A 27,638-nucleotide genomic window follows, 5' to 3' on the forward strand; every position below is an offset into this window, starting at 1 on the left:
AAGCAGGTCCTCAAGGAGCTGCCAGGTAAATTCCCTCCCATGCAAATTCTCTGTGCCTTGTTGAGGTCTTGTACTGGGGCCCAAAGTTAGGTCCTGCCCTCCCAGAGCTCATGGACTCATAGGTGGAACCACAAGGGGGAAGAAGGTACAGAGGCCTAGTGGACAAGAGTATTCCAGGCTAAGCCAGCAAGGACCAGAGAGATATATTTCTCAGCTCGTGGAATTTATTTTACCTTTTTAAAATTTACTTTTTTCCCCTAAACTGTAAATCTGTTCATTTTGATAAGGTATTCTCACAGTTCAAATGAAACAAAAGGACATAAAGAAAAACTTCTGTCTTCCCCTGGTCTCCCAGTTCTCCTCCCTGAGGTAACCTGCTAAGGGTTCAGTCTTGGCCATGAGCAAATGTATAGACACCCTACACACACACACACACACACACACACACACACACACACACACACACACACACACACTTTTAATGATAGATGCCACATATCATGGTTGTGCACCTTGCTTTTTGCTCTTGTCAGTGCATCTTGGCCATCATAAGCATAGCAACGTTTTGCCTGGTAGGGGAGGGCACAGGTCAAGATAGAGGCCAGCATCTTAAGAGAATTTTTCCAGCGGAAGGAGTGATGTGTGCAGAGGTTCAGGTGTATGCCAAAGCACATGGTGGCTTTGGGAAATGGTGCTTCGATGGGATGCTGGAGAGGGGAGAGCAGGATAGTGTTGAGAATGGCCTTTGGTATTTCTGGTTTTGAAGACTGGCTGTGCCTCTATGAGCTGCATGGTCCTTGGCAGTTTCTTAACTCTCTGAGCCTCAGTTCCCTCAGTTGTAAAGTGGATAATAAAGACAGCATCTGCTTCCTAAGCTATGGTGAGGACTTGGTGGGATGACAGAGAAACATCGCTAAGAATAGTTGGTTTTGGTTAAGTTTATGATTATAACTCCTCTGGAGATGTCAGCAAGGACAGAGCCCCATGAACTGGGTAGGGCCCTTCAAGTCAGCATCATGGATTTACTCTGGGCTTTCAGCAGGGAGAGAGATGGCCACTTTGTGCTGTAGAAGGGTGGCCATGGCAGGAGCAGGCTTGGGGAAGGAGACAACTGCAGGCATCTGGATTGGAGCTGGCAGTAGTCTAGATGGGGTCAGAGTGCTGAGAGGGATGGCCCTGGCTCAGCATGTAGGGGCTGCAAAGTGAGTCACTTTGAGGGCCTGGCTGGGAGGACAGGGGGATGGGATGAAGCTAAGGCCTTCCTTCCTGGGAAGGCAGCCCTCCCTTGGCACATCCCCCAGGATCGCAGAAAGCAGAGTGGCTGCACTGGAGTGGGCAAAGGAGAGAGAGGTGGGAGATGAGGTGAGGGGCATTAGAGGCGCCCAGATCATACAGTGCCTGGCAGCATTGACTCTGCGTGCTACGTGGTGAGAAACATAGCTCAGATCATATCACTCCTCTAGCTTAGAGCACTCCCCTGGCTAACTCTGGGCCCAGAGTCCAGATGCCTGGCCTTGATCTACAGCCTCTCTGGCTTCCTCCCCCACCATTACCATCGAGAGCTTCATGAATCGCCCACAGTTTCCCAAAGGCGCCTGTGGCTTGCTGCTGCCATACATGTGCACTTGCTATTGCCTTTGCCTAGACTTCTATTCCCTGCGCCTCATTCTGCCTGGCAAACCCCTATGCCGCCTTCAATAAACCCAGCTTGGTGACTATTCCCAAACACTCATGCCCACTTGAGCCTCCTCTGTCCCTGGCATACAGTCTCTCCTATACCCTATCTGTTGCCCTGATGCTAACCCGGTCTGATCATACATACCCCCAGCTTCCCACGCAGTTCTTACGTGGACCTGATATTCAGGGAGTACTGGCCAAGCATAACTGTCTACTCCAAAACAGTTGAGAGTTGCCTAGGGTTTTGAATTTGTTTGTTTGCTTTGTGGCTCTCGCATTTTTTCTCATACCTGATGTTCCAAGAGGTGGCAGCCTGTGGGCCAGCCCAGAGCAGCCCAAATAATACTCAGAGAAGAGGCAGAGCTGTGGTGGTATTGGAGAGTTCTGGGTTTGGGGATCCTGGAGAGGAGTGACAGGGTGGAAGAGGAGGTTGCAGGAGAAGACACCTGGCTCCTTGTCCTCGCCCCCAGCACAGACGGAGTCTACTGCTTTCCCACTCTGCGTCTGCACTGCTGAGGGTCCAGGAACTTGCTGCCTTCTTCTCTTCCCCATTGTACATTAACATAATTCAGCCACCTGGTCTCTGTTCCTGGGAGAGCACCTTCAGCACAGGCCTCAAACTAATTCACATTATTATGTGAATGATGGATAGCAGTTTTCTTACCTGATACTATACTCAGATGATCCTTAACCTAGAGGCATAGCAGCAGATGATGGCATGAGAGTTATCATAGCAGATTGATCCTGATGCCAAGGGATAGCCTGACCCCAGTCAACACTCCCCACTGTGTTGTGTGAATGAACCATGGGCGTGTATGAACAGTAACTGAAAGTTCAGGATATTTTGTGTATGCTGACCTGGAGTGTGAATGCTGTGTGTGTATGTGTGTGGGATACTGGTATACCGGGCCTATATGCATGAACCAACTATGTTTGAATGTAGATACGTACAGGTAGAGTATATATAGCGCAGGTGTGTATAGGCCATGTATATAAGGACACACAGAGCATACCTCAGCCCCAATACTGTGGACTGGTTGTACATTCAAGTTGTGTACAGTCTTATGCATGTTAGACTCTCCTGATGCCCCTGCCAGCCTCAGCCAGTTTCTCCGGCCTGTGCTTGTAGGACAGTGGCGGGGCCCGGCGATCTGTGATCGGGGGTGGTCCTCAGCTGCTTACCCACTACTACGATGATGCCCGAACCATGTACCAGGTGTTCCGCCGTGGGCTTAGCATCTCAGGTGAGAAGAGCTGTGGGGGTGTGGAGGTACTGTGGCAGGGGTTGCATGGGTACAAGAGCAAGCAAGCATGATACCAGGGATCTGGCTGGTGGGCAGTGCCTTGGTTCAGGGGAGAGAAGCCACTTCTGGCCCTCCTCCCCCCAGTCAGAGAAGCAGCTGCATTATGTGGCCAAAGGGCTGACCTCAACTTTGTTCCAGCCCTTAGAATGGCCTGACCTTAGGCCATCTCTTGGCCCATGCTCAATACCCCTAGTGAGCCTTGAGCTGCCATGCCACTGGCTGGCATGGTTCTGAGCCTGAGCCTTTGAGATGTCTAGGTGTCCCCAGGGTAAAAGACAAAGGAAGGTGTTATATCCTTTGGGGTCTGCAATGGGGACCATCACACCAATCACAGTGGGGACTGGGCACTGCATCAGTCCCCATCCCTGGGCCTCCCTGATTCCTGGGGGGATGCCATGCTTGTGTGCTTTGGGCCCGCTTGAGCACAGCAGATTAGACAGTTGTGGGGGCACTTTATGGGTGTTCATAGACCAAGTATGGGATGTCCATCCAGGTTCCTGAGGGCAGATGCAGGTGGCACCCACCCTGTCCCCCTCCCTGGCACAAAACCTTCTTATCTCTCTGCAGGGAATGGGCCCTGCCTAGGCTTCAGGAAGCCTAAGCAGCCTTACCAGTGGCTGTCCTACCAGGAGGTGAGTGATAGAGGATGGGCTCCACCCTGTCCACCCATATAGACCAGGCACTCAAGGGGCAGGGAGGGTTTGTGGGCAGTCTGCTGAGTCTTGGAGGGTCATTTTTATTTGTGTGGCCCATCTGCTAAACTCCTGGCAGCAACCTTGAGGGGCCTCCAGCATACCTGGGTAGGAAGTCAGGGAGGCCTCTTGGACCTGTGGGAATCCCACCAAGGAATCTCCTTCCACTGATGAAGGGCCCTTGTTTTCCCATCATTTCCCCACAACTGTGTGCAGGTGGCCGACAGGGCTGAATTTCTGGGGTCTGGACTTCTCCAGCACAATTGCAAAGCATCTACAGATCAGTTTATTGGTGTTTTTGCACAAAATCGGCCAGAGGTGAGCATCTACCTTGACTGGCTTTAGAGGTATGAGTGGAATAGGGGTTGGGTACCATGGAACAGTCCTGCTCCCACTGTTTGCGAAGTCCAGGGCAAGAGAAAAAATGGAAACCCTTGGGCCATGCCACCACTGCCATCCCATCCCCAATTCTGCTCTCATCAGGACTGGACTCCCCAGTCAAGCTCCTTCCACATCTCACCCACTCCACAGACAGCTGCCCTTTGAGCCAATGAGAAAGAAGAACCTGGGGAAGAGGCCTGTGTAAGCCCGGAAGTGGGCTTGGGGCTGGCTTGGGACATAAATTCCAGAGGTTACAGAATTATCTGGGACACACAGGGTCTAGAAGGCTGGGGGTGAGCAGGCACAACCCATTAATCTCGTGGATTCCTTGCTGCCTGCAGAGGGTCAACCATAGGTTTGGAGCAAGGACCAGAGTCACCTAGTGTAAGGGCAGTACCTTCTAATCTCCTTTCTCTCCCCACCCCCACCCACACACCTTGACCCATGTGTCTCCATAGTGGATCATTGCAGAGTTGGCCTGCTACACGTATTCCATGGTGGTGGTCCCACTCTATGACACCTTGGGCCCTGGGGTTATCGGCTACATCATCAATACAGGTAAGCCTGCTGCCACCCCTCCTGCCGTTGACTGCCAGCCCCCAGTCTCTCAGGTTATGCCAATTGTTTGAAACTCACAAGAGAAACACTTTGCTCCTCTCAGAAACCACTAAAGGTTTATACTTTGGCCTCTGAGTTGGCTCCCTAAGTCACAGCTGTCCCCATTCAGACTTTACCTGAAGGCTCCTTCCATAGGGCTGGGCTGCCCAGACAGGCTGTGACCCTCTAAGGTTCATGACAGCCTGACACTGATTCGGGGAGTGGTAAATATCTCAAGCAGAACTGGGATGATGGGGCAGAGCCTGGAGCAAGGAAAAGCTTGGCATCTGCTCCAGGAGACTCCCTGGCCTTCTGCTCTTGCTTCTACCCAGGACCCATGGCATGTTTTTCTGTACACAAGGCCTGTCTTGCCCTTTTATTTACACACAAGCTGTGGAGCACACAGCCCATTGTACTGTACCCGACATATGTTGCTCATAGTCACAACCTGTGCCCACATGGCCTGACTCTCCTTGGTGGTCCCTGCAGCGGACATCAGCACCGTGATTGTGGATAAACCTCAGAAGGCTGTGCTTCTGCTAGAGCACACGGAGAGGAAGGAGACTTCAGGCCTCAAGCTGATCATCCTCATGGAACCGTTCGAGGACGCGCTGAAAGAGAGAGGGCAGAAGTGTGGGGTGGTCATTAAATCCATGCAGGCTGTGGAGGTGAGGATCTGCTTCTGGGCTGTTTGTTGGGCCACAACTGGCAGACCACTGAGTCAGATCTGCTGACCATCTGCCCCTCTCATCCCCCGGGATGGCTGCTTTGAACCCTCAGGATATATCAATGTTGAGACAGGCAGGCTTTTCAAGGACTGGTTGTGGGAGGTGAGGTTGGTGCTCTCTGGTATCCTTTAGCAGATAGACTCTGTGACTAGATCAGTTCATAGTCCCAGGCACCAACAGGTGGACAATGGTGCCAGCCTGCCCCACAGGTACTCACACAGCCTCTCATATGTGAGCTTCCTCATCTCCAGCTAGCATCAGCCTGTCTGTACCTGAAGACTGCAGACATGATGTCTGGGAGTCTTGGAAAGGTTCTTGCAAATGTGACCCAGACCCTCAGCAGCCAGCAGAACTGATTTTTTTTTCCCTGTGCATGGCCTTCCCAGAGACATCATGTTGGTGGTAGCTTGTGGCCTGCTGGGCGATACAGGACATCCTGAACTCCAGGGCCTCAGGTCCTGCTCAGTAGCCACCGATCCCTCACTATGCCCTGCTGGATCTGGGCCCCGGGGCCCTCCACTTTTCTTCCTATCTGCTCCTCACTGTACTCATGACACCTCTGCACTTGTACCCCTCCATGGCTTTAGCAGCCACACCTATACTGACAACCCTCATCTGACCCCTAGCACTGATTGCTCATCTGGAAGCCTAGCCCACCCAGCCACTTTGTCCTGAGCACATGCCCAGATGTACCATGAGCACCTTAAGCTCAACATGACCCAAACTCCGAGTGCCACCTTAGAGTTGGCATGTGTGCAATGCTTGACCTCCCCCTGGGCCTCAGGCCACTTGTCTGTAACATAAGGGATGGGCTAGGACCTGTAGGCACCCTCCCTCTTTCCCAGGAGCCTCGGGCCTAGACGTGTGCCTGAGGAGAGACCACTGAGATGGTATCTGCCACAGTGGCCCACATCTAGGCAGGGAATCCTGAATTCGGGGCTGGTGCAGGAACAAGGCCTACTGTGCTGAGATGATGATGATGATGGTGATGATGATGATGATGATGATTGGCAAGAACTTTTGAGCATTTAAAAACAGCATTTTCTTCTTTTAGGATTGTGGCCGAGAGAATCACCGTGTTCCTGTGGTAAGCTAATTTGCCGGCAAGTCCTTATTGAGTGAGATGGTGTGTAGGGCCTGTGCTCACAGAGCCCTCACTGTGCACAGGGGCTCCGTACAGAGACCAAACACCTCTGAGTTAATAAGCAACTCCTGTGAGCAAAGCAGGGAATGTCCACTAGGTGACCAGTATCCCTTTGGCAGAGCCCGGGGAAGGACCTGGAACAGGAGTCAGATATTGGGGAGGGAGTAAAAAAAGACAGCCAAGCCTGGCCACTCTTAGTTCTCCAATAACTTTTTCTTTGGGAAATCTTTTTTTTTTCCTTTGAATGTAGTAAACTCTCCAGAGAATGGGGTGGATAGAAGCAGCAACAGAACCAGAAATGGACCCCTGGGCCAAGCGGCCTTGTGGCATCTGCTGTCTTTATTCATCTTTGTGTTGTGAACTTTTCTGTGTCCTTCCCTTGTGACACTGACTGGGCTTGAGTCACAGTGAGGGTAGCTGCCTCCAGGATGGACCACACAGGGGTTTTCAGATTTCTAACAAAGTATCTGACCTCCAGACTCCCCTCCAGCTCAGTTCTTCCCACTCCCTTCACCACCTCTGGTGAACTTTCTCATGCGTAGGCCTGGATGGGTCACAATCTGCTTCCCAGGCCCCTTTGTGGGTAGCCCCTGCTGTTTGCCCACCTCCCACACGCCAGGCCCCAGCCTTAGAGAACCACTGGTCTCCAATCCCTCAGCATGCCCTTGTCTCCAGAGCCTCTGTGCCTGTGCCCAGGCTAGATCCTCTCCCCAGAGAGTTCACCTTCACTTCATCCAGAGAAATCTTGCTTGGCCTTGCATCTCAACTCAATAGTCACCTCCTCTGGGAAGCCATTCTCTACATGCAAGTGGACTTAGTAGGCTCCTCCGGGTGACTCCAGACTGTGTGCCCCAGTGCCAGGGCCAAAGCCCAATTTAGAACAGAGTTGGTGACACGGGGCAGATCAATGCCTGAAACACATGTTATGTTCCCAAGCCTAACACTGATATGTGGGAGAAAATGGGACGGAGGGAAGAGACTCAATCATATCCACTGGAAAGGTGAGATCTTTGGTAGACACCTAGATGCGGTCACTGCAGCCCAATTTCATGTAGGAGAATTTAGTGCAGGCTCAAGTGGGGGAGGCGGTGGGCCAGATGTGAGGTTGGTGGGACAGATCAGTGTTCACACCCCAGTTAGGTGTCCTCAGCTTCTTCACCCCTTTCCTAGGAGCTTGCCTGCCCACCTTCCTGAGTACAGCACACAGGGCATGCACACATGCCCAACACATGCCTGCTCCCACACATAGCAAACATGGGGCTGCCTGGTGAAGGGGTCCAGGCATTTGTTCCGTGGCTGGCCACACTGGGTCTTCCTAATACACTCTTATTCTCATCCCTGCAGCCCCCACAGCCTGATGACCTCTCCATTGTGTGTTTCACAAGTGGCACAACAGGTAAGCAGAAATACCCAGATCACCAGGTGTGGCCACGTGCACCCTTCCCTGGCAGCTTGGCAGGTGACTGCAGGAGTCTGTGATGCCCCCTGTAAAGTGGGCTGAACCTTGTCCAGTGCCTGGTTCCAGACATTGGGTCCTTCCTCCTACTCTTAGTGTGCAGCACAGGGGTACCCAGATACAGACAGACAGTGTGGATTGGGATGTCCAGGGAGGGGGCTTGGCATGTCCCAGAACTGAGCCTGTGGAGACTTGGGCTGCTGGCTCATATTCTTGGGGAAGGACTTTTCTCACTGGGGTCATTTCTCCATGGAAAGCAACTCTCACTCTTCTGCTTTCTGCCCCCGCCTGGCCTTTGTATCAGAGAATGAGGAAGGAGTATGGAGTTTGGCATCTGAAAGCCTGGGTTTGAGATTCATGTCCCCTACTTCATGAAGGACTATGAGCTAGTAACGTAACCTTTCTGCCACCACTGTCTCCAATTTCTCACCTGTAGGGGAGGGTAATTAAAGGTGCCATGTGGGAGATGGGATGTTTTGGAAAGGGCAATGCAGATGCTCTTCAGACTGGAACTGGTGTGCCATGGGCAGGGCTGTTGGGCAGAGGACACAGCAGAAATGATGCATTTCATACCTGGTGCTGACAGTGGAACACACACATCAACAGTGGCAGGAGCAGTCAAGGAAGGCTTCCTGAAGGAGGCAGAATGCACACAAGAACCACGGCACAGACACACCACTCAGCATCTACATTGCCCACTCTCCACAACACCGCTGGAGCCTTAGCATAGTCTGTGAAGTGGGGACGCTACCAGTGAGAGGAGACACCAGGATTTATGCCCAACTCTCCTATCTCCCATCCAGTGCTCTTCCTATTGCTGCCTTTCCATCTCATCTGATAACTTGGGAAATTGCACACCTTGCCCCGAATGTGCAAGAAGTCTCCAGTCTTCTTTTTTCAGACTGAGGACAGGCCAGCCTCAGTGACAGCTCTTGGTGGGCAGTGAACTGGGGCTCCCTCCTGCCTCCCAGCCTGTAAGGCATTTGGCAGATCTTTGACCAGTCCCACAAGCAGGATTATCTGTGTCAGTGGATTATGATAAACGTGACTTTATTTAATCAAGGTGGATTTTTGCCATTAACTCACATGGGTTTGAGGATTTTCACCGACTCTGCTCAACTCAAGCAAAGAAATAACACAGCCCTTGTTCTCCAGGAGCTGACCCCCAGAGCCAACCCAGAATTCAAAAATGCCTTTCAGGTTTATGCTGCCTTTTTGAGAAGCCTCCCACTGTCTTTTTGTCATGAGTTTTACAATGTGAATTTTGGTGACGTGCTTTTGGGGAGTAAGTCACTGATGTGGCCTTATCTTTGGACCTCTGCCTTCAAGGAGTGCTTTTCTGCTTTTAACAAGTCACTTGGTCACATATATTGCACCCAATCTGAAAAAAGAACTTCATGATGCAGAAATGTGCTGTTGCCAGGCCAGAGAGGGCAAATATTTTGTTCAGTGCTTTTTCAGACTGTGGATTCACAATCGAAATCTGAGCTGACCTACTCAAGTTCTGTGTGGTGGAAGCAGAATGTATGGAGCCTGGAAAACAAGTTGGGATTTAGTGTCCCAGCCTCCCTGTTCCGAAGGTATGGTTGGTGCTGGGCAGAGCTGGGCAAGCGAGCAGGTCCCCTGGCCTGATTATCACCCTGCCTGGCTGTGCGCTTGGGTTTTCTTGGCTTTAGACTAAACCTGTGCTGTGCCTCTTGTACTCATCCTCATGCCGGGCATATCAACCTTGCGTATCCTCAGCATCACAGCCCGGATACAGCTTCCCTTACATGTGAGCTGAATGCCCTGTCTCCCAGCCTCATCAAGGGCCATGCTGTTCTTTCAGTGGGTAAAGATGGAAAATATGATCTGAACCTGACATTTGGCCCATGGTTCTGGAGGACTCATTCCAGGAAGATTTCCTTCTTGGCATGTGGTGGAAAGATCTGCGGAGAGCTGGGCTCAGTGGCTCAGCCTGTAATCCCATGCTTTGGGAGGCTGAGGTGAGTGGATTGCCTGAGCCCATGGGTTCGAGACCTGCCTGGGCAACTTGGTGAGACCTCATCTCTACAATAACTCAAAAATCAGCCGGGCGTGGTGGCGAGTGCCTGTAATTCCGGCTACTCGAAGGCTGAGGTTGAAGGATCGCCGGAGCACAGCAGGTGGAGGCTGCGGGGGCCAGGAGCGGCCACTGCATTCCAGTCTGGGCGACAGAGTAAGACTCCGACTCAAAAAAACCAAAAACCAAACAAACAAACGAAAGATCTGTGGAGATTCCTGGAATAAGCCAATGTTTTGGAGTCCCTAGTCAGGCCAAGAAGGCCTGGGAGGAGGTGAGAGCTTGTGGGTTTTCTGTACCCAGTGATGGTTGATGAGTGGGTATGTAATTTGTTGTCCATTTCAAAAGAACTAATAGCCAGACTGGAATCTGAACCCTATCCCCCATCCATCAGGAAAATAAGATAATTTGTGAGTGTGACACAGCCCAGTTTAGAAAACTGGGACCCTTGGATGATAGTTAACATGTTGTATTCTTATGAGTTCATGTACCTTATCTTCCCAGGGAAGAAAATGCAGTGGTTTTTAAAAACATACTCTCCTCAGTCTATGTGTTTTTAGCACTCTTTTTCTAATTTATGTATATTTATTCATTCAACTCATTTTTTGAGCACCCACCATGTCTCAGACCTAGTGTTAAGGGCTGAGGACATAGGGTTGGAGAAGACAATAGCCCTGCACTCATGAGCTCACAGCTTATGTCATCAGGCAGTTACAACATGGTCACTGCCTTGAGGTCTGCATCCCAGGTGCACAGGGTACCCAGCCACCAAGAAAGGTCAGTACAGCAGGACAAAAAGGATTCCCACCTTTCTGCCTGTAGACGCCGCTGAGGAAGCATCACTAAAGTCTCTCTCTCCACTGCCATCATGTCTAAGTTAGAATCCCTTAAGGAGCCTGAACAGCTATGAATGCACTTCGTTCGAAGGGCTGAGCTTCAAAACCATCAATGAGAGCCTGAGGAGTCATTTTGAACAATGGGGAACACTCATGGACTGTGTAGTAATGAGAGACCCAAATACCAAGCAATCCAGGGACTTTGGGTTTATTTTGTATGCCACTGTGGAGGAGATGGACACAGTCATGAATGCGAGGCCACGCAAGGTGGATGGAAGAGTTGTGGAACCAAAGAGAGCTATCTTGAGGGAATATTCTCAAAGACTAGGTGTCCACTTAACTGTGAAAAAGATATTTGTTGGTGGTATTAAAGAAGACACTGAAGAACATCACCTAACAGATTATTTTGAACATTATGGGAAAATTGAAGTGATTGAAATCATGACTGACCTAGGCAGTGGCAAGAAAAGGGGCTCTACCTTCTTAATCTTTGACAACCATGACTCCGTGGATAAAATTGTCATTCAGAAACACTATACTGTGAATAGCCACAACTGTGAAGTAAGGAAAACCCCCGTTGAAGCAAGAGATGGCTAGTGCTTCATCCAGCCAAAGATGTCAAAGTGGTTCTGGAAACTTTGGTGGCAGTCATAGTGATGGTTTCGGTGGGAATGGCAACTTTGGTCATGGAGGAAACTTCAGTGGCCGTGGTGGCTTTAAGAGGCAGTCATGGTGGTGGTAGATATGGTGGCAGTGGGGATAGCTATAATGAATTTGGTAATGATAGAAACCATTTTGGAGGCGTTGGAAGTTACAATGATTTTGGCAATTACAACAATCAATCTTCAAATTTTGGACCCATAAAGGGGGAAATTTTGGAGGCAGAAGCTCTGACCCCTATGATGGTGGAGACCAATATTTTGCCAGACCACGAAACCAAGGTGGCTATGGTGGTTCTAGCAGCAGCAGTAGCTATGGCAGTGGCAGAAGATTTTAATTACTGCCAGGACACAAAACTTATCAGGAGATGAGAGCCAGAGAAGTGACAGGGAAGCTACAGATTGGTGAACTCAGCCGAGGACAGTGGTGGCAGGGCCTAGCTGCTACAAAGAAGACATGTTTAGACAATACTCACGTGTATGGGCAAAATAGTTGAGAACTGTGTTTGTGACTAATTGTGTAACAGGTTATTTTACTGTCTGTTTGGTGGAAAGGGTAAAGCATTTCAACAAAGGGTTTTAAATGTAGATTTTTTTTCACCCATGCTGTTGATTGCTAAATGTAATAGTCTGATCATGACACTGAATAAATGTGTCTTTAAAAAAAAAAGGATTCCCAAAGGAAGTCAGTCTAAGCAGAGTCCTGAAAGATCAGTAGCTGGAGGAGTAGCGGGGGCAGGGCATTCCCAGCAGAAGGAAGAGCATGTGCAGAGGATTGGCAGCAACACAGAAAATATTGCTTTGAGGGAGGGTCAAATGAGGAAAATAGAGGGCTGGGAGCAAGGCCTGGGGGCACTGACAGGAGAGGGATGATGAGATAGTTCTAAATAGGGCCTGAGCAGAAGCAGCAGGAGAGGCTAGAGGAAAACAGAATCCATCAGCACTATTTGTGGCTAAATTGTACCTGGAGGATGTCATCACAAAACCACCTGCTGGGCTTGACAAAGGCTGGTCATGGGGTGTGGGGGGAGGGAGAAGCTGATTGCAGTGAACTGATTTGCTAATGAGAGGTGACGATGTCAATTCAACACAAGTGTGTGCACAGTTCTTTCAAGAAGCTTGGCTATGTCAATGAAAGGCATGCTCCAGCATGTTCATAGCAACACTATTTGTAATAGTCAAAATCTGGGAGCAACTCAAAAGTCCATCAGCAATGAAATGTTATTAGCCTATGATAGAACATTATGCCATAACATTGAGTGAAAGAAACGAGGAATGAAAGATTATATTATTTCTTTTATATAAAATTACAAAACATGATAAACTCTTCTATGGTTTTAGAAATCAAGCTAGTGGATCCCTTCCAAGATAGTGGCACCCTAGAAGGGTTCCTGGGCTCTCTGGGATGCTGGTGATGTTCTATTCCTTGATCTGAGTGCTGGCTGCACAGGTCAGTTCACTTTGGAAACTGTGGAAAACTTTAAATTTTACACTTATTTGGGTACTTTTCCATGTGTATGTTATACTGGAAGAGAAAGTTTATTAAACAAAAAAGTTGACTGTGAAGGGTTGACAGCAAGACTGGCAGCTTGTGGGGGCCATGGAATTGATAGGAGGGTTTATTGTTTTCCTGGAAATGCCTGAAGGTATTTCTTATGGTTGAAAAGGGGTCACTAGAGATAGAGGAAAAGGAGGTGATACTCGATGGAGCAAAACTCCCAAAGCTTTGGTGTAAGTAGAGAGAGAAGAGGCTTCCAAATACCAGGAAAGAGATGGCCCAGCTAGGAAGGAAAAAGGAAGAGAGGTTCTGGGAGACCAGGAAGATATAGGGAGCCCTCTGGCAGTTTCTGCCTCTTCTGTAGAGTGGGGAGTCTGGGCCCTGGCTGAGGGTAAAAGGAGTCTAAGGCAGGGGGCATGTGGGACAATTTCTGGGAAGAAAGTCCCTCTCGAGCTGGAGGCTGTGAGTCTCAGGGACCATGCAATGGGAAGGATGGGAAGGTGGGCTGCTGGGTTGTCTTGATGGGGTTTTTAGAATTGGATGCCCCAGAGGAAGCCCAGGAGCCAAAGCACTTCGCAGGAGAGTGGCTGAAGGTAGTCAGCTTGGAGAGAGAGGAGTAAGAGGGAAGACAGGAACGGAAGGGTCATATTTTTGGAGTCATAGCATGAGGGAGCTGACTGGATCAGTTCTAAGCACTCACAGTGGGGCTGGGAGGCTGAAGGGTGGAAGCCATGGAACTGGGGCATTCTTTGTGTTCTAATTGAGGATGCCCATGAAAGCCCAGTCATCTGCAGTTATTTAGCTGAATATGTAAATGCCCATTAGTCCTAGAACTGTGACTACTCAGAGGTAGGCTTTCTGGGAAAAGACTCACCATGACCTATTCATTTTGTACCATTCGGTTCAAGACTTGGATGATCATACACATGCAATTACATCTCAGCATTTCTGCTGTGTAGCTTTAGACCTGCTTACTTCCTCTTAAGCCTCTGTTTTCTTGGGTATTAAATGAATACATTTAATACACATCACATAGGGGTTTTTCAAGAAAAAACTGATCTACGATATATGAAATGCCTAGCACAGTGCCAACATTAGTGGATATTGAATAATTGGCTACTATTATAGTTATTATTTCTATTCCTACTAGCCTTGAAGTCTGATTGTTTAAAAATTGGTGGGTATGGAATTGATAAGACTCAATCCTTTAACAGGAGCCTTTAACAGGAAGGTGAACACTCTGCCTGCATTGTAAAACTCCAGAGCATTTCAGTCTCCTGTAGCTATTATAACCCACCTTTGACTTTGTAAAGACAGAAACCAGAAGCCAGAATAGCCCTCAACCAGAGAACCCAGCACTGTCCCAAAATCCCATTCCCACCCCTGCAGGAGAAGTCTTGAACGCAGCTTCACCCCACAACCATGCTCTCTTGGAGCCAACATCTAACCTGGGCAGATCTTCACCCAACAAAATACCTTTCAGCATAATATCCATGGGACATTGCCAAAGGAACACCGGCCAAAACCAAAATGCCATTTGTAGAATCTAAAACTAGGAGAGTTTTCTTCAGAAACTGGAGAGAAAATTAAATGCAAGATGGTCAGTTTATGAGTAGAAGATGGGAGATGAACAGTACGTCTCATATTGCTGAGACACTGGTGGCCTAGGTGGCAGGCAGTGCCTTTCACTGATGTTTCACCAGAAAAGGGGAGAACCAGAGAAAATCAGCAATTTGATTCCACAGACTTGACTGCACATAGGAGTCTAGGAAGGCTTAGACTGTTTTTCCATGTGAGGAACTTGGAAAACTATTATGTTTAAAAGAAATGCTGCCAGAGGTATATATTGGCCCTGAGTCAGAGAAGCAAGTCAAAGCCTTCTGAAGGCTCATCTCAACCTCCCAACTGGACCTTTCAGTCATCCCCTGAAATGTGTTGTCAACATTCACTTTTCCTCCAGCCTTTGGGACCACATGTAGAGATGACTTGAAGGAATTTGAACATGTCTGGGAATATTATAAAATTCTATGGGTCATTAGAAGTTTATGAAATTACATTCATATCACAAGAAAATTAAAAGGCATGAACTTTTCACATGATGTTGGAGAAGAAAAAGTCTTATCTAACTAAGTGGAACTGAATACTACTGTTTTGTGCGCTTTGGCCTGAACTGAATGGAGACTTTATAATTTTTTTTTAATCAATAAAGACAGCCTTTTCTTGAGATTCTCAGACCATCCACCCTGAGGCTATATCAGGCATAAGCAAGTCGGCCAACCTCACGGATCTAAAACTCTGTAGCACAGGACTCTATTTTGTGACACTTCTGATTTCTAACTAGTATTTGGGGGATGTACCTTCTAAAATTCCAGAACCTGAAAGTCCACTGGTGAAAATTGCCAGGTGACTCTCAGAATACTTTGTGGGCCCAGGGGCTCTGTGGGATTTGTGTATATAAGAGACAATTCAAGAAAATGTCTTAGTATGAGCCTAGATTTGAGGAAAGATATTGGGATGAAAGAAAGTCAGGTGGAGAGGTGGCTCTTTTCCTTTTCAAAAGGAAGATATTTTGACAGCTATTTATTAGTAAAATGTAACTTTTAAAACTATATAGTCAGGCGCAGTGGCTCCTGTAATCTCATACTTTGGGAGGTCGAAGTGAGAGGACTGATTGAGCTCAGGGGTTTGAGACCAGTCTGAGCAACATGACAAGACCTTTACAATAAATCAAAAAAAGTAGCCAGGTGTGGTGGTGCATGCCTGTGGTTTCAGCTACTTGGAAGGCTGAGATGGAAAGATTACCTGAGCCCAGTAGGTCAAGGCTGCAGTGGTCGTGAGTGTGCCACTGCACTCCAGCCTGGGTGACAGAGTAAGATTCTGACTCAAAAAAGAAAAAAGAAAAAGAAAAGAAATCTGCTGGGCATGGTGGCTCATGCCTATAATCCCAGCACTTTGGGAGGCGAAGGCGAGAAGATTGCCTGAGTTCTGGTAATTCTGGGTTCGAGAACAGCCTGAACAACATGGCGAGACCTCGTTTCTACAATAAATTAAAAAAAAAAATTAGTAGGGCGTGGTGGCTCGTGCCTGTAGTTCCAGCTACTTGGAAGACTGAGGTGGAAGGATTGTGTGAGACCAGCAGGTTGAGGCTGTGGTGGCCGTGAGCAGCGTGCCACTACACTCCAGCCCAGGTGACAAAGTGAGACTCTGACTCAAAACAACAACAACAACGAAAAACTATATAACCTTCTTTGTCCCCAGAATCACCTCTGTGGTTTGCAATATGGGTAGAAATGCCAGAGTGCAGGTTAAAATCCTGCCTACCACATATCTTGGTCAGATGGCTATGTCTGTCTCTTGAATTGAAAGATGAGGCCATGACTGATGCTCTTGTTTCTGACAAATAGGTCACCAATAAGTTGAACAAGTAGGCCTCATGGGATATAATTATGAAAGTGACTTTATTTTTGTCTACATTCGTTTCTTTACATTTGCTCAGTAAGGGCAGTTTTTATTCTTTTCTGCTCCTGGGTAAGAACTCAGGTATCTCATGCCTTTTCTGGTCACTCTTGGGTAACAAAAAGTCCCATTGCCATTGCTAGACACAAACACAGTCTTAATTCAGAATTACAAATGTCAGTCAAAAATAGGAGTTGGTACACTTCACTGAGACTTCTGCCCTTCCCCAGCAAGGGCTGACTCAGGCTTGGCAGACAGGGCATGGTTGCCCTTCCTCTTTTCCTCTCTGGTGTTCCTCCTCCTCCTCCAGCTTGCTAATGGAGGTTTCTTTCCTCTCTCACCGGGTTTGAAGTGCGGAGGGAGAATAAGTGGAATATGAAAGTCAGGAGATGGTTTTGGGCAGATATCTAAAATTCACTCTATTTGATGAATGCTTTCATGAGTTCTCTTGATTTAGGCAGTTCCCTGCCTTGAGTTGTCTGCTTTCTGCTGTGCTTCAGCTTCTACCTCTGGTATATGCCTTATTGTCTCCCCCTGATGAGGGTGTCCTTTTGCCCTGATCAACTGGTCATAGGGATAAGATTTCTTTTAACCCACTGTTCTCACCACTGTCCCCACATGGTGGGCTTTGAGTATCTGTAGGCTGCAAGTCCTTGAAGCAGCATCCATCTGCCCAGAAGTCTAGAGGTAGCTGAGGACAAAGGCTGGAGGCTTGGGTGGACAGCCTGGGAGTCTGGGACTGCCAACTTGGCCCTTGAGCTTCAAATTAATTTGCCTTCTTGCTTTCTTTTTACAGGGAACCCAAAAGGTGCTATGCTCACCCATGGGAACGTGGTGGCTGATTTCTCAGGCTTTCTGAAAGTGACAGAGGTGAATAAAGTAGACTTACTAATAATGCAGGTCTCTTGAGGACAACCTCAAGCCTCTGAGGATTTTTATTTGTTTATTTTCTTTTTTTTTCCCTGATATAATCTGGGTTGCCATTCAGAGGCAGGAGTTTCTGCTGTAATTAAAGCAGCCCTACTTTTACAGCCACTTTTAATCCCAAACACTGAAATGATCTATAACCTGATATTCAATTGATTTCTAGTAGTACTAAGAACCCAGAAAGAAAAGCATGTTAACCTATTTTTTATTTGTTAACTTCAAAAATTGACATACCTATGGTTTTGTTTGTGCATTTATTTAGAAAGTAATCCTTAATAACTTGTTTTTTAAGTAGGCCAGAATTTAATTCAGTCATTTTGTGTTCAGGACTACTAGAGTCTGAATAACAATGGCAACTGCTAATTTATAAAGCTGTACTTAAAGGTAAATCTAAAATCAAAGATGCTTTGATATCCTGGCCTGACCAAAGCACGTTAGCATTTTATAACTGGCTAAGAAAGGAGGAATTTTCCCACAAGTGGTGAGTATGTCCTGCAGTTTCCTTCAGAATAAAGGGATGTCTCTTTTAATAAAAATTGGACTTCTCCTCTGATGTGAAGAAAAGTCACTCTCCACATTCATGCTAGATGATAAAATATATAACTTTTGTTATATATTTTGGCAGAAAATTGTGAGAGTCGATTGGTGGCTGAGCCCAGGTTAGGAGCTGTGAGCCAGGTTCCCAAGGTTTGTCCAAACTGGTCCAAGATTCAGCCCAGAAGAGTGAAAGTCCTCTGTGAGAGGGTGGAGAGAGGTGGGAGAGGAAAGTGCAGCAGGGAGAGCTCCTAAAGGCACAGGCCCACCCCTGAGCCCCAGTCTTGTGCAGGGCTCCCCTTGGTTGGAGCAGCCCCTGTCCTTAGGGCCAGTCTCATCTGTGTAAAGTGACCTGGGGCCCTGGCTGTGCTGGTGGGGCTCAGCGGGGATCTCTGTCAGCTTTCCCCGTGAAGTACCTGGTTCCAGGCATGGCTTGTGAGGCCAGGTTCAGTCACCTGTTTGGGGCTTGGCCTTGTCTCCTCCTTTGTCCAGGGCTCATACCCCTGCCACAGTTGGCATAGACTTAGGGCTGGGCTCCTTTCTCTACGAGAAGGACTAGAAAGTACTGACCAGCCAAGACCTGAATCCCTGCCCAGGTGGCCCAGGGAGCCTGGGAAAATGGGATGTGGGGTATATCTTGCAGTTGTGGAGAGGAAGGGGAGAGAGCCAGGCTGGCTCCAACTGACTGCAAGTGAGGTGCAGGCCCTCCCAAGAGGAGACTTCCCTGCGGAGCCAGACTCTGCTGGTTTATGTGTGCTTCATTTGGCTCTTTGCTTCTGCAGATAACCTAGACCCACTGGCACTGCAACCTAACACTCCGCTTCCTATGCTGCCCTGTCTCTCTGTCTCTCTCTTTTTTCTTTCTGCACCTTTCCTCTTTCTCCCCCCCAACTTCACTCTATCTCTCATTTCCTCTATCTCACTCTCTCTCTCTCTTTCTCTCTCTCTCTCTGTCTCTCTCTCTCTCTGTCTCTCTGTCTCTCTCTCTGTTCTTACTGCCCTCTCCCATTCCCCCTTCCCCTCTTCCTGTTTGCCCCTCCAGGACCATTTTCTCTTTATTGTTTTATGACTCTCTTGTCGTCTTCCTGTCAGTGTTTCTTTCCTTTCTGTCTCCCATGCCCGTCACCTGCAGAAAGTGATCTTTCCGAGACAGGACGATGTGCTCATCTCCTTCCTGCCTCTGGCTCACATGTTTGAGAGAGTAATCCAGGTAAGACACTCACCTGACTGACCGGGCCTTGCCTGGGCTCCTTCTTTTTTCTTACAGAGTCAGTGGGCTCCCACTTGTGCGGATGTGCACATTTCCTATTTGCCTTTAGCACACATGTTTGAGCGAATGGTGCAGGTAAGGCCCTGGCATCAGGGAGGCACAATCTGTGCCTAGAACCCATAACCCTAGCAGGGTGTCACTTGTTACTGGTGGCATGAAGTAGGATCAAACTACCTTGTCCTCAGAAGGTACCACAAAGGTCAGAGGGCTCAGAGGACCTTGGCCACCCCACCTGTCCCTCCTGGGAGCATTGTTCCAGGGAGGACCCCAGGCCTACCCCGTCTTACCCATGGATATACCTCAGCTGAGAGAGACTGCAGCTGATGCCATCTGCTCAGACAGCATTGCAGCTTTGCAGAAGTGCTTTACCATTCAAGCTCTGTGTAGTATAGCTACATTTATGCCCCCCCCAAAGTAATGTTCTGTAACTTTGGTAACTCACAAATTCCTAAAACAAACAAAACAGTAAAATTGGGTAATCAAACTGTCATGGCTCCTCAGGATGTGGATGGGAACTGGCCTTAGACTGGCCTAGATAGGCTTTGTGTGGGGGTACAGAGAGTGGGGGGAGGAATCCATATGTGATTATGGAGACAAAGAATTCTCCATGCGTGTGTCACTCAAGGGACTAGCCTATGAATAAACTGTGTCTTCTAAGCCTTTTCCATTTTGCCTTGGGGGAGATCTCATATAATAGGGCATGCTATCCAGCTTTCCAGACCTGGATTAGAATGCCCGCGGGTTCGAGACCCACCTGGGCAACTTGGCGAGACCTCATCTCTACAATAAAATCAAAAATTAGCTGGGCATGGTAGCGCATGCCTGTAGTTCCAGCTACTTGGAAGGCTGAGGTGGAAGAATTGCCGGAGCCCGGCAGGTCGAGGCTGCAGTGGCCGGGAGCATGCCACTGCACTCCAGTCTGGGTGACAGAGTGAGACTCCAACTCAAAAAAAAAAAAGAATGCCAGCAATTACTGTTAACTAGTTGTGTGACCCTGGGTAAATCACTTAACTCTTTGTGGTTTGCATTCCTCACCTGTAAAATGAGGATTAGGAATCTACCTCCCTTATAGGGTCACTATGAGCAGTAAAGAAAGGAGCATATACATGGCACTTGGTGTCTTCCTGGTCCCATTAGGAACCATCTTTTCTCCCCCTTTGCCTCCCACAAAACGTACCCACAGCCAACCTCAGCAGCATCTCCAGTACTTATGGGGACTGCACACCGTTCCAGAGTTGCTAAGATGTCCCTGAGGAAATCCAAAGACTCCCTAAGACCTGGAGCAGACCCATTAATAGGGTATAACCTCTAAGAGACCTGAGTCTCCAGGGGTACCCATGTCCATGGTTTGAGAATGGGTATGAGGGGACAGGCACCAGTAAGAATGGCTCCTTTGGCACAACCCACAGACTCAGGGTTCTACTCTATCTCCCACTTCTCTCCCTGTACCTAAGCAGGACTTAGAGGGAAGGTGGGGGGGCTCCACTCAGATAGTGTTCTCATGGCAGGAGTGTCTCATGGCGGGAGCCAGAGCTGGGTCAAGGGGTCATGGGTGCCTTCCATGCTGGGCAGCACATGGGACAGCTCTAGACTGCAGCCAGGAGTAACTGCCCTAAGGGATTCCTCTCTTCCTATTCTTTCCCTCCAGTCTGTTGTCTATTGCCACGGAGGGCGTGTTGGCTTCTTCCAGGGAGACATCCGCCTCCTCTCGGATGACATGAAGGCTCTGTGCCCCACCATCTTCCCGGTGGTTCCACGACTGCTGAATAGGATGTATGACAAGGTAAATCCTGCAGGGAGCCTCTGACCAGGCCCAGGGGCTGCATGTCTGCTTGTATGAACTGGGTCTGGAGCCCCAGGAAGACTTTCCATGCCTCCACCCCTGGGTCCTGGAAATTGCCTCCTCTTGTATTTCCTGACTCTTTCTCACTCTTCCTTCTTCTGTTTTCTTCCTGTTCTCCAAAACCCTGGTTGGGGAGATTTTTTTCCCCCCAGGAACTTTCATCTCCACGGCATGCCTGGACCTTGGCAGTGTTAACTTTCAGCTCCATGTCACACATTGAGTACCCTCCTAGAGGGGTACAATGGAACATGGCTTCTCAGCCAGCCAGTCTGGGCCTTCTTCCTGGAGATTATGTCTGGAGGTGAGACATTCAGGCCCCGACTGCTGTTTTCAACTTGTGTTCCTCAGATCTTCAGCCAGGCAAACACACCATTAAAGCGCTGGCTCCTGGAGTTTGCAGCAAAGCGTAAGCAGGCCGAGGTCCGAAGTGGAATCATCAGGAATGACAGTATCTGGGACGAACTCTTCTTTAATAAGATTCAGGTAAGAAAATGAATAAGTGATTATAGAGTGACACCTAAGTGTCCAATGGGTGTCCTTACAGGAAACTTAGAGAAGATCAGCCCAGTGGCATGTTATCTTATAAAATAAAAACTCATTTGCTTGTGAAAGCTATCACTGAAGTTTTAAAGTACTTATTTTTTTTTAATCTTTGGAGATGTGCTATATTAGCCCAAAGGCAACCAGCAAAAAGGAAACCTACCCTGGAAAGTAGGTTCCTTAATCACCACAAATATCAGGGTGGCTTTGCCCCTGGGTGGTCAGGTTAGTGCTCTACTGAGGAACTCCTGGGGCCTGAAACTTCTCTTGCCCTTCCCTGTAATCCTAGCCAGGGTGGCTGTCCAGCAGCCTGAGGTTCTAGCTAAATGGTCTAGAATCTTCTTTTTTATTTTTTTGAGTCAGGGTCTCACTCTGTCGCCCAGGCTGGAGGGCAATGGCACGATCATGGCTCACTGCAACGTTGACCTGGGCTCAGGCAATCCTTCCGCCTCAGCCTCCCGAGTAGCTGGGACTACAGGCATGCACCTCCACACCCAGCTAATTTTTTTTATATTGTAGAGCTGAGGTCTTGGTATATTGCTGTGGCTGGCCTTGAACTCCTGGACTCAAGCAATCCTCTCTCCTGGGCCACCCAAAGTGGTAGGATTACAGGTGTGAGCCACCACACCCAACCTTGAAATCTTCTTTTCCTTCCCTGCGTCCTGTCCCTTTAATCTCTTCCAAACCAGGACAGTCATGACTTACTCATTTCTGTACCTCCACTAAAGTTTTCAAGCTCTGCATTACCCAAGGAATCTGTAGTTAATTAGTAGCATTACTCATTTTTTCGTGCTACTTTATTTTTAGTTATAAAAATGAATATTTAAACTCTCTTGGCTCAACTTACAGAAACAAAGTGTTTCAAGTATTTTTTGTCCTCTGCAGTACATAGTAAATAAAGCATGGTATTGATTTATACATGTAAAAAAAAAAGGCAAGGCCATTGAACTGGATGTTGGAAAAAATTGTCCTAAGTAATTGTTTTAGATGCTTGTGAATGATGGGAGAGTGAGGGAAGAGCTGTATATTTTAAGAAAGGGAGAACCAATGTTACAGATTGCCACCAAGACTGATGGCACTTATCTCAAAAGGCTTGAAAGAATTGGTCAGACAGTGGGCTGAGTTGCAGAGCTGATTGGACTTATCAGTCAGAAGACGAAGGGACTTCTTGGGCTCATGTGTTGTTCAGCCTCAGGTCTTCTTTTTTATCCTAACCCTAGTGTCCAGGTAAAGTCCAACTGTTGAATGTTGACCCTGAATGAGGCCCAGATGGGTTGGATACTATCTCAGAGATCACAAACTTTGGCAGGTTCTTCTCTCTTCCCACAGGCCAGTCTTGGTGGGTGTGTGCGGATGATTGTTACTGGAGCAGCCCCGGCATCACCAACAGTCCTGGGATTTCTCCGGGCAGCTTTAGGGTGCCAGGTATTGTCAGTGTGTGGCCATTTCCATGGGTAGTGGGAAGTAAGTTAGGGAAGGAAAACTGTTATACCCTCTGTTAAACAGAGAAAGGTCCTGGGGGCAAGATTTTTGTGGGATAAAAGCTCCCTTCTCTGCGTATTAAAAAAACCCAGAGCCAGGATGGCCGTGCCACATTCTGGAAAGCCCAGGAGTATTCACTCTGGGAAATTTCTTGACCTGGGACCTTGAAAGTTTTTAGCAAAGGGCAAAGGGATCAGGTAAGCTATATATAGATCATCAATGTGCTGGAGAATCTGTACCATACCTGTACTGCATCTCTGCTTTCTTCAGCCTACAAAATATCTCCCAGCCCAGAAAAGAAGAACAAAGGAGGAGATAAAAGCCCATTTTTGTGTTGTTATTTAATTCAATAGGTTTTATCATTTGTTTCTTCATGTATCCATTCAATTGATACTTATTAAGTTTCTGCCTACGCAGGGTATCATAACATGGTTGGAGATGATGGATTTTAAATAAAGTAAGCCTGTCCATTTATTAATTGTACATGCTTAAATTTTGGTGCTTTAGAAGCCATAAGCTTTTTACACTGTCCTATTTTACACCAACATGGCCCGACCATTTCTAAAGGCAGACTCTTCCACGTGGTATATTCATGCAAACAGGTAGGGCGCTGGAGGGAAATACTCTATAGAGACAGAATAAAACATATAGTGGATTTTAAAATATTTATCTTTAACACATATCATCAAATGAAAAATAGATCCAATGATTGAAAATAGAACTGAGATCTTTACCCCAAATGATATAACCTTATCTACTAAGTTTCTTAGTAAACAACAACAACAACAAAAATAGCACGTTTACCTAGCAAATGTGGCCACTCTTGTTGTCTGTGTCCAACTTCACTTGAAGTTACCTCCCTCCAGAGCATAACCCTCCAGAGCAACCTCCCTCCAGAGCACCTCCCTCCACTGTCTTCATCATGGAGCAGCCAGACGCTCAGTGGAAGGTTCACTTGCTGAAAGGGGCAGCCAGTCAGCTCTTGGAGGGTGTGTGCCCACATTGCGCTTTTCATGTTTTGAAGGTTTATGAAGGTTACGGTCAAACTGAGTGCACAGCTGGATGTACCTTCACCACGCCAGGGGACTGGACCTCAGGTAGGATGGGCTGGAGATGTGGATCTGCCTTACAAGCCACTGTTGAGCAAAAGCAGCAAGGCTCTAAACCTCCCTCATGGAAATTAAATTTGCATGGGCATTTAGGAAAAAGGCAAGAGAGATAGAAGAAAAAAAAACATTAATGATGGTTATGTCTGGGTTGTGGCATTGTGGATCTGTTGTTTTCTTTGTTACATATTTTTGCATTTTTCTGTTTCTGCTGTAGATATATGGAAGGTATGAAAAAGAATGGTAAACCACAAGGTATAACTCTAAGTGGAAAAATGCTTATAATATTAATGGATTGGGTTTTATAGATTCTAGATACTACCCAGTCTTGCTTACAGTAATTCTTGGATGAAGGATACAGGTTATGAATCGCCTCTAACTTGTAAAGGAGAGGCAGATCCATAGTGGCCAGGGCACAGTTTCTTAAAGGGACACTTTATAGGACTTTCAGGAACTATGGTCTCCTGTGATATTAATGTCTAGAAGGCAGCAGCAACCTTAGAAGGGAGTAGCTGCCATCCTCACCCTCATTCTGAGAAGGTTAATCTTTCAAGCCAAAGGAGAAGCAAATCTGTAGTAGGTAGCCCATGGATTACCTATCAACAACTTTAGATCAGATCCTGGAAGAATCTGAAAACCACTCAGCAAAAGAGTCTTTCAGGATACTGACTTCCTCTGTGAGCCTGGGACCATTCTTTGTGCTTTAGTTTGCTCAACTACAAACTGGAAAATTTGGGATGATGTGCATGTGAAATAAATATGCTCATTGATGCAATAAATATTATTTTAGGAGTACCTTGAGATAGTCAGCAGAAACATGATAGGTGGATTTTAAATTGAAATATATTTAACCAAGTCAAGTATAGAAGCAATTTTTTTCTGAGTTCTGTCTCTTTAAACTGTGGCTGAATAAAGGCTATTTCTAGATAAAGGCTATTTTGTATATAAATTCTTTGATCACTTTGCCACTGGCCAGTCTCCTACAGGAGCCATCTTTGGCTAACTCATTTTTTCTTACTGCTGCCATCCAGTTAACTAATCACTCTCATGTATTCCTTCCTTTTGGGTACTTTCTTCCCTCTTATAGCATCCTTTACATATTCCTATGTAAAGGCTATTGTATATGAGGACAGATATGTTTGCATAGTGTTGTAAAAGGTTTGGCAGCCTCTCTTTTAAAAGAGAAACCAAAGTGTTACTCTTTTCGCAAGCATGGCTCACTTTTCTTTCGGGACCTCAGCCAGCACCTGTTTAAAAACCCTCCAACTTGCCAGTGAATTATGTAACAACCACAGCCAATGACTAGGAAATGACTTAGATGTAATTTTGTGATAAACTTGACCAAGAGAATTCAGAGTCTTAATTTGGGGGGGAGGGGCAAGTTACTTCATTCCTTTGTTACTCAAGATGTATCATGGGGACTAACAGTATCAGTATCACCTTGGTGCCTGTAAGAATTGTAGAATCTCAGGCCTCATCGCAGGCTTCCTGAAATAGAATTTATAATTCAAGATTTCTAGACGATTCCTATGCACCTTAATCAGCAGTCTGGTGACTAGAGGAAAAGCAGTGATTGCTGTATCTTTTTTTTTTTTTGAGTTAGAGTCTCACTCTGTCGCCCAGACTGGAGTGCAGTGGCCGCTCCCGGCCACCACAGCCTCGACCTGCTGGGCTCCGGCAATCCTTCTGCCTCAGCCTTCCAAGTAGCTGGAACTACAGGCACGCGCTACCATGCCCAGCTAATTTTTTTTTGATTCATTGTAGAGATGAGGTCTCGCCTGCCCAGGCGGGTCTCGAACCCGCGGGCTCAGGCAATCCACTCACCTCAGCCTCCCAAAGGCGCGGGATTACAGGCTGAGCCACCCAGCCCGGCTAATTGCTGTATTTTATGATCAAACCAAGATGTATGATCTGACAATGGGGAAATAATTTAATATGGACACTACAAAATCCTCACCATGTAGTTGGTCCTTCCCACTCTCCATCCAAGGACCCTGTAGACTCAAACGTAAAACAAAAGTCCAGGCAGAGATTGGCCTTTGCTGTCTTCAGAACTTTGTTTTATCATCAATACTTGCCAGTGACAAATAATTCTCTAAAGGTGTTGCTTTCCACCCATAATTCCTCACTTTGACCACTTGGGGGGTTCATGGGACATGATCTAAACACTAACAAATGCCATTTTGCTCCGGTGCTCTAGGGCACGTAGGGGCACCGCTGCCCTGTAATCACATCAAGCTCGTCGATGTCGAGGAACTGAACTATTGGACCTGCAAAGGAGAGGGAGAGGTAAACTTAAAGATTTAGCCATTTATGTCTGTAGATGCTAATGTAGTGAGCAAAAACAAAAACAGTGGGAAATGACCTTCCTTTCACCTTGTATAAAAAGTCATTTAAAATTGCTGATTAATTTGACTCAACAGAATTCAGCATCTCCTATCCTGTTTATAAGGCAACTAACCCCAGTCCTGGGACTGAGCTGGTCTAAATTGAAATTTGGAATTCCCAAACTTTTTAAAAAATCAATTTTTTCCCCCAACTGTGTCATGGCCTGCTGCTGTGTGATCTGTCCCAGCAGAAACACACCCTTTACAGATAGACCAGGTGGGGTAGCAGAGCTAGCCTGCACCTGTTTATTCCATGGGAGTGAGCAGGAAAGCTGACTGCCTGGTGAATAAAGAGGGGACTCAAGCACCTCTGGTAGAATCAGCCAGCCCTCATCATCTATGACAGGACCATCAAGTGTCACACAAAGCAGCATGTGGCCGAGGCCAGGGACTCCTGAGGAAGAAGAGATGGCAGAGGTCTGGGGTGGCCAGGGCAGGGAGAAAAGATGGGGAGGATGACACTTGAGAAAAGGCAGGAGACAGTTGAGATGGCTGGTGGTTATTCCTTGTCTTCTGTTTCCATCACTGCCATTCCCACAGTGACTCTCCTGATGGATGGTGTACCTTATTCCACATATGCCTCCCATCACTGCATTCCTTACGCTGTGGCTGAGAGAAGTCATGATTTCTGTCCCCACAGATATGTGTGAGAGGACCAAATGTGTTCAAGGGCTACTTGAAAGATCAGGACAGGACAAACGAGGCCCTGGACAACGAAGGCTGGCTCCACACTGGAGACATCGGGAAATGGCTGCCAGTGCGTATATTTGAACCACAAAGCTCCAAACATTTTAGCAGTGGAAGGGATTGTGATCTGGTTCACTGATTCTCTGTATCCTCCTTGATAGTCATTCAGGAGTACCTCTGGGAACTGGGGGGAGTCTTTTCCTTATGTGATGCATCCATCTCCCTCTCCTGCCTCATGGAGGTGGTGAGGCATCTATGCAGGACAGTGTAGCTGGGGTCCTTGGAGACTGACTACCTCTACTTAATAGTTTTCAGAAAGGGATCTGACAATGTGTGGAAATGGTGAAGTAGGAGAAACAGGAGGTACGTATCTCTGGGAGATCTGAGAAGGGC

The 27,638-nt window shown here is 47.5% G+C and overlaps 1 protein-coding gene and 1 pseudogene across 1 annotated transcript in view; both read left to right on the forward strand.

The window, feature by feature from the left end:
* The window catches only part of ACSL6 (acyl-CoA synthetase long chain family member 6), a 62,708-nt gene that overhangs the window by 17,737 nt on the left and 17,333 nt on the right, over nucleotides 1–27,638 (forward strand). The window contains exons 3-17 of the mRNA XM_008067673.2: nucleotides 2,807–2,921; nucleotides 3,549–3,613; nucleotides 3,890–3,991; nucleotides 4,513–4,612; nucleotides 5,141–5,319; nucleotides 6,434–6,466; nucleotides 7,868–7,919; nucleotides 17,266–17,339; nucleotides 19,198–19,275; nucleotides 20,849–20,983; nucleotides 21,392–21,526; nucleotides 22,913–23,008; nucleotides 24,090–24,162; nucleotides 26,372–26,460; nucleotides 27,199–27,315. Of these exons, the coding sequence (XP_008065864.1) occupies nucleotides 2,807–2,921; nucleotides 3,549–3,613; nucleotides 3,890–3,991; nucleotides 4,513–4,612; nucleotides 5,141–5,319; nucleotides 6,434–6,466; nucleotides 7,868–7,919; nucleotides 17,266–17,339; nucleotides 19,198–19,275; nucleotides 20,849–20,983; nucleotides 21,392–21,526; nucleotides 22,913–23,008; nucleotides 24,090–24,162; nucleotides 26,372–26,460; nucleotides 27,199–27,315 (1,443 nt within the window). The remainder of the gene's footprint in view (nucleotides 1–2,806; nucleotides 2,922–3,548; nucleotides 3,614–3,889; nucleotides 3,992–4,512; nucleotides 4,613–5,140; nucleotides 5,320–6,433; nucleotides 6,467–7,867; nucleotides 7,920–17,265; nucleotides 17,340–19,197; nucleotides 19,276–20,848; nucleotides 20,984–21,391; nucleotides 21,527–22,912; nucleotides 23,009–24,089; nucleotides 24,163–26,371; nucleotides 26,461–27,198; nucleotides 27,316–27,638) is intronic.
* On the forward strand, nucleotides 10,889–11,853 carry LOC103270136 (annotated as a pseudogene).

Source organism: Carlito syrichta, unplaced genomic scaffold (genome assembly GCF_000164805.1).
Source record: "Carlito syrichta isolate Samal-C Ts95f unplaced genomic scaffold, Tarsius_syrichta-2.0.1 Scaffold309733, whole genome shotgun sequence".
Classification (NCBI taxonomy): Eukaryota; Metazoa; Chordata; class Mammalia; order Primates; family Tarsiidae; genus Carlito; species Carlito syrichta.